This window comes from Bison bison, unplaced genomic scaffold (assembly GCF_000754665.1).
Source record: "Bison bison bison isolate TAMUID 2011002044 unplaced genomic scaffold, Bison_UMD1.0 scf7180017864368, whole genome shotgun sequence".
Taxonomy (NCBI): domain Eukaryota; kingdom Metazoa; phylum Chordata; class Mammalia; order Artiodactyla; family Bovidae; genus Bison; species Bison bison.
This window is the reverse complement of record NW_011494940.1, coordinates 331116-341771: the sequence shown is the minus strand read 5'-3', so window position 1 is coordinate 341771 and position 10656 is coordinate 331116. Positions and strand designations below refer to the sequence as shown.

Below are 10656 nucleotides of genomic sequence, written 5' to 3'. Positions count from 1 at the left end.
GTAGGATAGGGATAGATGGGAGGTGAGACCAGGGCAGGTGGGGCCAAGTCACCAGGTGCCTTGTTGGGTGTATTAAGGAGCTTGGGCTTTATCCTGAGGGTAATGAGGAGCCCCTGAAGGTCAGTAACTGGATCAGATTTGCATTTTAGAAACTTCCCTCCAATGGCTGGAGTAGAGGATGGTTGTACACGGTCAGGAGGCCTCCCAGGAGGTGGAGCAGAAGAGAGAGAGATGGAGAGACAGAGAAACAGAGACAAGAGAAGAGAGAAAACCTGGAAAACGGCAGGGGGGTAGAGAGTGGAGAGCAAGTCTGAGGATGATATAGGATGTAGAATTGGATGGCTTGTCTGGTCAAAACTGGAGACAGGGGAGGGACAGGTGAGCGGGCGAGGCCTGTAACCGGGTGGGCAATGGTGCCAGCTAGGGTGGAGAAGAGAGATAAAGCCAGCAGTTGAGGACAGTCTGGATCGAGCATCCAGCAGATAGTGGATGTTTTGCCCTGAAAATAAAGACTTGGTTGGCATTCGAGAAGAGGTGGTGGCTGAAACCACTCAGTGCATATAGAGGGTCCTGGGCAGGGAGGTGGGCAGGGCCCACAGCCCCTGGCTCCCAGCAGCTGTGTTTATGTGGGAGAATGTCTGGTATGTTTGGTATCTGGGTGTTTACTTCCCAGGGTGCTCGTGGGTCCCTGGTGTTGAAATGTGGTTCCTCCACGGAAGGGGGAGGGTCCCAGCAGGCACGGCCAGGGCTCGACTTGGAGGCTTGAGGGCGGTCACTCAGGCCTGCCCACTGACAACTTGTGTGCCCTGAAGCACCCCCACCCTGCAGTCGGCCCCCAGGGCTCCTTTTATGCCAGGTTCTGTCTGTGTGGGAGGTGGGCCCGGGGCAGCACTGGCTTCACCTAGAAAGACAGGGCAGCTGGAATTTTCAGAGCCCTTCCTGTGTCCCCAGCTCTGGGATGAGACTTAAGTCGTCATGGCAACCCTGTGCAGCACGGCTCAGTATCCTCCTTGTACAAGTGATGCTCAGACAGGCTGAGGGACTTGCCCGGAGCACTTTTTAAAAAAAATGTTTATAGAAAATTTTATTCAACATATAACATCTTCCAGCCAAAAAGAAAGCAATACACAGGAAGAGTTGGTGTACAGAGCTGCTAGGGTAGACCCAGGCCGTCAGACCCCAGAATTCACGCTGACAACACTGATGCCCCGAGTCTCAGATAAGCCCGCTTCTCTCTGCCTGGGAGAGTTTTCAGTCTAAGATAAGTCTTTCAGCCCTTCAGTACTCTGCTTAGCACTGCGGGTTTGACTTGATTTTTCCCTCTCGGTTTCGGCTGGGCACCTGCCTCACTGTCCTTTTCTCTATTATTTTGTCCATTGAGAGTTTCTGTGTTTGCCATGCCTGGGGTTACCGAGTGTCACTGCTGTTTCTTATCCTGATTCTTTGAGGGTCTGTAAGAAAAGACCCTGATGCTGGGAGGGATTGGGGGCAGGAGGAGAAGGGGACGACAGAGGATGAGATGGCTGGATGGCATCACTGACTTGATGGACATGAGTTTGAGTGAACTCCGGGAGTTGGTGATGGACAGGCAGGCCTGGCATGCTGCGATTCATGGGGTCGCAAAGAGTCGGACGTGACTGAGTGACTGAACTGAACTGAAGATACATATTTGGAAATGCTTATGAAATGTCAGGATTCAAAAATCACATCTGGGTGACTTGCCACCGTGTGAGAGCCACGTGGCTGGCAGACAGGGCCTGAGAGTCATGACTGGAGCGGGGTGGGCCCCCCTGCTGTAAACTGTGCTGCTTTTGTGCTACACTCTTGTGTTAATTGCGCAACAAATATGCTTTACTTAAAAATACCCAGGCAGATATATGAAATAAATAGCCAATGGGAATTTGCTGTGTGACCCAGGGAGCTCAGGCCAGTGCCCTGTGACAACCTGGAAGGGGTGGCATGGGGAAGGAGATGGGAGAGGGATTCGGGGCGGGGAGGGGATACATGTATACCTGTGGCTGATTCATGTTGTTGCATGGCAGAGGCCAACACAATATTATCCTCCAGTTAAAGCACTTATCCTTCGATTAAAAAAAAAGAAATACCCAGGCAGGAAAAAATAAAACGGTCATTGTCCTCACAGTTAGATGCTTAATAGTTCCAGCCCTGGGCACGGAGCTGAAAGGCTCAGTCGGGGTCTTGTTACCAAGACCACCCGCCCTTCGAAGAGCAGGAGATGCTCAGGCCCTGGGCCCCAAAGGCCTGGATTCGAAGCTGTCACTGCCCTTTGGGCAGCCTTGATGTCTTGATATCAAGCTTGATATCATGAGTTTGCACATCTGTGAAAGTGAGGAAGATAGTAGGCCTGTCCTGCTTGGCTTCCTGAGACCATTTAACCCCCAGGGCCCCGAATCCCCAGGGTTTCCTTCCTGCTGAGGTGACCCACCTCTCTTTGCTCAAGAGCTCGTCTGCATCCAGGCTCTGCCGCTTTCCCAGGTCTTCTAGAAGCATTGCTCCTGGGTAGGCCTTCTCTCCTGGATTCCTGGGGACCACCCTCTGCACACCTGGCATCACCTGACTTCACAAAAGCGGGACCCTGGTGTCACACGTGTCTTTCAGTGGCAAGAGGCAGAAACCTTCTCCAGCTCCCTGCAAGCCAATGGAGGAATTTCCAGGGTAGATTCAGATTCATCATGGACCCCGAGGAGACGAAGCACAGTCAGGCCTCTGCAGGGGTGGAATCAGCGTTCCTGTCTGTCTGCTGTCTGTCCCTCTGTCTGTCTGTACCATCGGCCTGTGGCCATGTCTCTGGGTTTCTCTCTTTGTGGCTCTGCCCCGTACTCTCTGTCTCTCTCTCCACCCATCTTGTTTCTCTGTGTTCTCTGTCTTCCCTGTCTGTGTCTCTACCTTTCTCTGTCTGGAGCTCCCTCTGTCTCTCGGGGTTTGGACAGGATGCGGCAAGCCAGATGCCCAGCGTGTGACATTTAAGGAGACACCCACCCTCCGGGTGCTGACCCTGCCCTGGCACAAGCTCCAGAGATGAGCACCTCCTTAAATCTGTGCCCTGGGCCCCTTGCTCACCACACCCTGTCCAGGCTGTGCTTCTCTCACTCTCTCGCCCATCCCCTCTCTTTGTTCGACTCGCTCCTGTAACCGAATGTCTGTTTCTGTCTTGCCGGGTGGTCTCTGCTCATCTCAACACATCAGCAGCCTGATCCTTCTGCTTCTCTGGGTTGAAATTGATTGTCCAGCCTGCATACCCTCCGGCCCAGCAGTTTAGTTTCAGATTTCCTCTTGGTGAATACAGCCCAGCTCGGGTCAGCCACTCATACCACATACAGTCAGCTAGAGCAGGGGCCAGGGTTGCCCTGGGCTTCCTCGGGGGACTTGAGAACAGGCTGTCTGAGGAGGGACTGCTCAACAGTGAGGGCCTCCTTGGCCGTGATCCGGATCCCCAGGTCTGGCCCTCCAAGGTGGAGGATGGTGCAAGGGCCCCCCACCACCTCCACCCCATCACTGCCAGAACACAGACAGCTTTGTCCTCGGGCCGCCCTGGGAATTGAAGAAACCCAGAGCCAGAACCCAGCTGAAGGATAAGGAACGATCTGCTTGCTCCACCTGCCTGCCCCCACTCACCCCACCCCGACTATGGTTTTTCAAAGTCTTGAAGCTCAAGCTGCCTCCTCCTCAAACACGCTGGATCCTCCAGCTGTGTCTGCAGAAAAAGTCATCATCTCCCGTTCAGGGTTCCAGTTTTAGATGTTGGAGTCGTGTGCGGCGAAAACACGGCACTGTCTCTCACCCACGCGGGACCAGATGCCTAGAGGATCTAGGAGAAGGCAGCGGCCTCAAGCCTGGGGGGAGGGCCGAGCCAGTCTCCAAACAGCTCCAGGCAGAGGGCGCAGCCCATGCAGGCCCTGTGAAAGGAGCCAGAGTGAGCCCATGGGGATGCGGGCCTGAGGGCACTGCCCAACCCTTGTCTTCCTTCAGGCAGGAACTCAGCTTCTCTTTTCTCTGAGCCCTCTGGGGGGCTTTTAAAGAGCCGCAGGAGGACTGGGGGGAAATACAGCACAGTTTCAAAGGGGAAAGTGTGGCGAAGGGGTTGTGCAGCCATTTCTTGCTTTATTGGGTCGTGTGAGCCAAGGCAGGACACAGGCATGGGAAAGGCCCAGGCGTGGGCTTGGAAGCCAGCGGTGCTATGGGTACCGGGATTTGGGGCTTAAGTACACACAGCCTGATGCTCTCACATCCTGCATGGGATTCGTGCACTCGCCACAGCCATAGGGAGCTTCCCTGATAGCTCCGCTGGTAAAGAATCTGCCTGCAATGCAGGCAGAGACCCCGTTTTGATTCCTGAGTCGGGAAGATCTGTTGGAGAAGGGATAGGCTACCCACTCCAGTATTCTTGGGCTTCTGCTGTGGCTCAGCTGGTAAAGAATCCCCCTGCAATGCGGGAGACCTGGGTTTGATCCCTGGGTTGGAAAGATCCCCTGGAGAAGGGAAAGGCTACCCACTCCAGTATTCTGGCCTGGAAAATTTCATGGACTGTCCATGGGGTTGCAAAGAGTCGGACACGACTGAGTGACTTTCACTGTCTTTCACTTTCACAGCCATAGGTGGCCTGCATCCCAAATCCTGACTCCGTCTTCAGGCCAGTGTGTTTCTGGGGAAGGCAGGACCCGATTCCCAAGCTTTGCTGGCCTCCTGCAGACAGAAACATGAGGCCATCCCTGGTGGAGAAGGCTCCTTAGAAGCCCTGGAGCAAAGGTTATGCAGATACAGGCAATAAATCACTTTTGTAATTATAGAATTTAAGCCTGTGGCATCTTTCTCTGAATCTTTCATTCCATTCATTCATTTGACTAACATTCGCTGTGCCCCTCCTAAGTGCCACATTCTGTGCCAGGTGCTGGGGTTACCCGGGTCCCCCGTCCTCCAGACTAGCAGGGAAGGCAGCTACCTATGGAAGCTGAGAATTACGGTGGGGTATGATGGAGGTTCTTCCAGCAGGGAACTCAAAGGGCTGTAGCACTGAAAAAGCAGTTAATTTTTTCTTTTTTTCTTTTTTTAACCAAACTTTAGACTTTTTATTTTGTACTGGGGTATAGCCGATTAACAATGTCGTGGTAGTCTCAGGTAAACAGCAAAGGGACTCAGCCATACATGTATCCATTCTCCCCGAAACTCCCGTCCCATCCAGGCTGGCACATATTGTTGAGCAGGGTACTGTGTGCTACACAATAGGTGCTTATTGGTTATCCATTTTACATGTATCAGGGTACACATGACCATCCCAAAGTCACTAACTACCTTTACCCGCTGGGTACCATAAGTTCGTTTTCTAAGTCTGTGAGTCTTTCTGTTTTGTAAGTAAGTTCATTTGTATCATTTTTTTTTTTCCACATATAAGGGATGGCATGTGATATTTCTCCTTCTCTGTCTGACTTACTTACACTCAGTATGACACTCTCTATGTCCATCCATGTGGCTACAAATGGCATTATTCCATTCTTTTTAATGGCTGAGTAATATTCCAATGTATATATATACCACATCTTCTTTATCCATTCTTCTGTTGATGGACATTTAGGTTGCTTATATGTCTAGGCTTCCTGGAGGAGGACATGGCAACCCACTCCAATATTCTTGCCTAGAGAATCCCATGGACAGAGCCTGGTGGGCTACCATGCCTAGGGTTGCAAAGAATTGGATATGACTGAAGCAACTGAGCACAGCACAGCATGTCTTGGCTATCATAAACAGTGGAAAAAGCAGTTAATTCAATCTGGGGAGTCAAGGGAGCCTTCCTGGAGGAGGTGGCGTTTGCTCTTGAGGGTTGTAAGAGTTGACCAATAGGAAAGGAAGGTTATCTCAGGAGGCCTGGCAGACTTGGAGAAGGTGAAACATTTGGAGTCTAGGGTGAGGGTAGGAGGGGACCGATGTGGCTGCAGAGGGCAGGAGGAGCAGCCCCCCCATCTGGGTGTCATCCTGGTTCAACTGATGTCTTAAACTTCCAGCGCTGAGCCTCTTTGTGTCTGCTGCTTGCGCGGCTTCCGTTGTCTTCCAACTTTATGTAGGATGAGGCCCTGCACAGAGGTGGAGGAGGGAGCCAGCTCTTGAGGGACAGAGGCTGTATCTCCCAGGTTCTGCCAGAACCCGGGGTTTGCTCTGGGAGAGGGGCCGGAGGCCCTGGTTGGCAGGGCCCAGGTTGCACACATCACCTTGGCAGTTTGTGGGCAAACCCTCTCAGCCGAGGGGAGGTTGCACTGCCAGCCACTTCCTCCAGTTCCTTTCCTCTGCCTGTCGTCACGGTTACCTCGGCCTTGTTGGGGGTGAGGTAGAGGTTGGGCGGAATCAACTTTGTCCGGGTTTCTATTTCCCCAGATGCGGGTCAGCCAGAGGAGCTGTCACTTCTGGTTCAGTTTCAAAGGAGGCCAAGGGGCTGGGAGGTGGTTGGGTGCGGCCGTGTTGACAGGGCACCTCTCCAGCCAGCCTCCCAGGCCGGGAGGGCGTGGGTCAGGGAGAAGCTCCAAGGTGGTGAACCAGGAGATGGGGCGGCCCCTGCCAGGGCCTATGCCGGGGGCCGTGGGTGCTGGTCTCCGGCTCACCCCTTGGTCCTGAGTTCCCGGAGCATGCCGGGAATGCAGGCAGGGAGGCTGTTTATTTTCCTGGCCTGCAGCCCTTTTGGGCCGAGACCTTGTTCCAGGCCTCAGGCTGCCAGAAGCACCCCCACTGGTTCCAGAAGTGAGAGGGTTGGCAGGCCCAGGCTGCCCGACGACTTCTCCAGTGGCCTCGGACTCTGGGCCACGTCCAGCCCGGCCGATCCTGTGGGTCGTCCAGAATCCCCTAGCAAGCAGTGGACCACGAGAGGCTTCACGTCCAAGTGATCCTGATGGGCTGGGGCTGTGGTCAAGATCAGGGTGGGTGAAGTCGGAGAAATCAGAGTGGGAAGCCTGACTCTATCATCTCCTTGCTGGAGGGGCTTGGGCAGACTGCGCAGGTGAACCTTAGTCTCACTGTCTGTGAAGTGGGGCAGTCAGAGAACTTCCTCATCAGACTGTGATGTGAGGATTATAGGACCTATGTTGAGAGCACTGAACAAAGAGGGCAACAGATGGCAGCTCTTGTTATTATTAATGATATTAAACAGTAATAACCACAGCTCTGGAAGTCCATATTGGCGGGCAGTGAGCCTCTTCTCTCCCATTCAGTGGGCCCTGTTTCACACATGATAAGATTCCTAGTGTGTGTGTGTGTGTGTGTGTGTGTGTGTGTGTGTGTGAAAGTCACTTAGTCATGTCCGACTGTTTGTGACCCCATGGACTGTACCCAGGCTCTTCTGTTTGCGGAGTTCTCCAGGCCAGAATACTGGCATTGGTAGCCATTCCCTTCTCCAGGGGATCTTCCCAACCCAGGGATCGAACCCAGGTCTCTTGCATTGCAGGCTGATTCTTTACCAACTGAGCCACCAGGGAAGTAAATCTAGAGATTCAGAAGCCTCCTCTGTCTAGGTCCTGAGAAGGGCACTTTGGGGAGCCCCTGCAATCTTGGGGTGCAAGTGGGTATCCTGGAGAAAGAAAATGCAGAGGCAGCGTGCGTGTGTGATCAGTTGCTCAGCCGTGTCTGACTCTTTACCATGCCAGGGACTGCAGCCCACCAGGCTTCTCGGTCCATGAAATTTTCCAGGCAGGAATACTGGAGTGGGTTGCCATTTCCTTCTCCAGTGCATTGGCAGAGGGAAGGACGAACCTGGTGAGGGGTGGGAAGACTGCTCCATCATCAGGATAGAGCTGAGGGTTCGGAAGGACCTGAGAGGGAGGACAGGGAGTGAAAATGGGTGGAGCAGAAGGTAAAATCAACACTCATGCTCAAGGTGTTTTGAAAGGAAATGCCTGGGAGCTGCTGGCCTGGAAAACAGTGCCCAGAGGCTCGGGCCAGGCCAGAGAACAGACCGCCTGTTGGGTGTCACCTCTGAGTGAGGCGATCGCCAGGCTCCAGGCCTCCTGAACTCTGGCAGAACCCATGTGGCCCTGCCCTCCTGGGATGCTGATTCCTCCCCGGGATGCCTACCTGCTTCGTGAGCATCCTTGGGACCAGCTGGGAACCACTGCATCCCACCTGCCGAGAGGCCAGTGGGCTGGCAGGGCTGCTCACTCATGGTTAGATCATCCGTCTGTCCATCTATCTGAGTCTTGGGAGGGCAGCCAGCCGCCAGGCTTGCCTCAGTGTCTCATCTGTGGCTCTTTGCCCCCACAGCTAGACGAGGAAGAGGAGCGGAGGAAACGGCGTCGGGAGAAGAACAAAGTCGCGGCGGCCCGATGCCGGAACAAGAAGAAGGAGCGGACGGAATTTCTGCAGCGGGTGAGGCGGGCAGTGGCCAGGGTGGGCCCCGGCCTTGTCCTTTAGAGGCTTGTGTGCTGGTAGCCCAGGAGACAGCATCCCGGGCCTGCGGAATCAATGCATGCTCACTGGCATCAGCCTGGGTGGCCACGACCCCTCTGTTCCTACCCTCCACTCCTATCCAGTGCCCCCTCCCTGAACTGAGATGACCCAGGGGGCAGCCTGATCGCAGGAAGGCCAGAGCCTATAGAAGGAGCCAAGTTCCCCGTCTCCAGCTGAGGTATAGATCCTCGGCGCTGAGGGCCCAGGTGGCCCAGGACAGGTACTCCCCATGCTGGTGCACCGAGGGCTCCCAAACTTGTCTGGCATGGGTGCAGATGAAGTTGGTGATGGCTCCCTGCACGGGGGCAGTGCATGCAACCATGGGGCAGAAAAAAACCCCTCCCTCAAGTGTAGAAAGCTCTTCTGGCCCTGACTCCCATCAGCCTGGACTCTGTCCCACCAAAGCTGGCATCCCCCTACTCACCCCCAGCTCTTGGCTGCTGCCTCCAGGACCACAGAGGTCAGCTCTGCACACCGAGGCGAGTGGAAGGCTGCCTTGCCTCATGGCCCTCAGAGCACACCCCTGCCCTTTCATTTGGAATGTGTCAAACAGGCATTTGTTCCTTCTGTCCCTTAGGATTTCCCTCCTATTTTTGTTTTTCAGAAATGGTTGATGACTTTGAAGGGACATGACCAAAACGCTAATTGGTCCCAGCCAGTGGTCTCCAGCCTCCCCACTCCCAATCTGTTGTTGGTTTCTAAATAACAATAGTGACAGTGCAGAAGAGTCATGTCCCAGGTCAGGCTGCCTTCTACAGTGAGCTGCAGTTAACAGTGGCTGCTGACGTTTGTGACGGAGAAGGCAGTGGCACCCCACTCCAGCACTCTTGCCTGGAAAATCCCATGGACGGAGGAGCCTGGTGGGCTGCAGTCCATGGGGTCGCTAAGAGCTGGACACGACTGAGTGACTTCACTTTCACTTTTCACTTTCAGGCATTGGAGAAGGAAATGGCAACCCACTCCAGTGTTCTTGCCTGGAGAATCCCAGGGATGGGGGAGCCTGGTGGGCTGCTGTCTATGGGGTCGCGCAGAGTCGGAGTGACTGAAGCGACTTAGCAGCAGCAGCAGCTGACATTTGTGAAGTGCGGCCCTGTGCGAGGCGCAGTGTGCGTTTTATTGAGTTATAGCTGTATGAGGTAGGGGCCTGCGTTATTCTCAGTCTGCTGATGGGAACACTAAGGAAGGCACGGGGGTTAAGTAACTTGCCCAGGTCACTCAGCAGTGACCTGGGAGAACTGAGATTCGGCCTGAGGCTAATTTCAGAGCACCTGTCTTCAGCACTCTGCCCTACTGGCTCTCATCCATTCATTCCTGGGTTTGCTCATTCGTTCTTTTGCTTGTTTATTGATGTGTGGACAAGCAGTGTCAAGCGTATACTGAGTTCCTGGTCCTGTGCTCGGTGTGCTGGGCACACACCACCCAGGACTAGTCCTGGTCCCTCCTGTGGGAGCTGGAGAGGCGAGGCCAGGTTGGCCTGGGTTTTCTCTGGAGGTCGATGGGTCTCTTCTCATTCTTGCAACAAACAGAGAACAAATCGGAGGTCACGGGTGTCAGTGCCTTGGGGCTGTGTGTGCACCTCCGGCTGTGAGCTTTTCAGCAGGGGAACAGTCAGTATAGGTGGGACTTAGACTCTGGAGCTGGAAGCCCCTCAGAAGGGATGGTGGACCGACACCAAGAGGGATGGCTTCAAGAAATTTCTAAGACACGGGTCTCACATAAGCCTTTAAGATGGATGGAGTGTCACACACCTCATTTCCAGCCCTGAGAGCCTGCAGAGCTGGGCAGGGCACAGAGGGAACACTCATATTCCAACCCCGCCTTCCAGGGCCTGTCAGACAGCCAGCAGGCAAGGTGTGCCAAGTGAATGCACACCAGTGACACACTAGTGTCACCAATGGTCAGTGCCAGATGAGCGGGCAAGCTGCTCTGTGCATTCCAGTGACATGGTCTGAGCACCTACTGTGTGCCAGGCATTTCCTGGGTCCCGTTTATTCTCATTCCACTGAGCACCCTGCCGATCCCCCTTTTAGACACGTACCTGTAGCACAGAGAGGTCAAGTTCCTTGCCCGAGGTTACCACTGCCAGCGTGCGGTGGAGTGAGGGTTCATCCATCAGTTTGCTGACCCATCCATCCCTCCTCAGTGCCGAGTGAGTGCCCGCCGCACAGTGGGCCCGCAGGCCGTGGCTGCAGGGGTGGCAGGGGAAAAACAGGG

General features: G+C 54.4%; 1 protein-coding gene across 1 annotated transcript in view; it reads left to right on the top strand.

The window, feature by feature from the left end:
* Window positions 1-10656, top strand: part of JDP2 (Jun dimerization protein 2) — a 45585-nt gene that overhangs the window by 28114 nt on the left and 6815 nt on the right. Inside the window, exon 3 of the mRNA XM_010855720.1 lies at window positions 8257-8361. Within this exon, the coding sequence (XP_010854022.1) occupies window positions 8257-8361 (105 nt within the window). The remainder of the gene's footprint in view (window positions 1-8256; window positions 8362-10656) is intronic.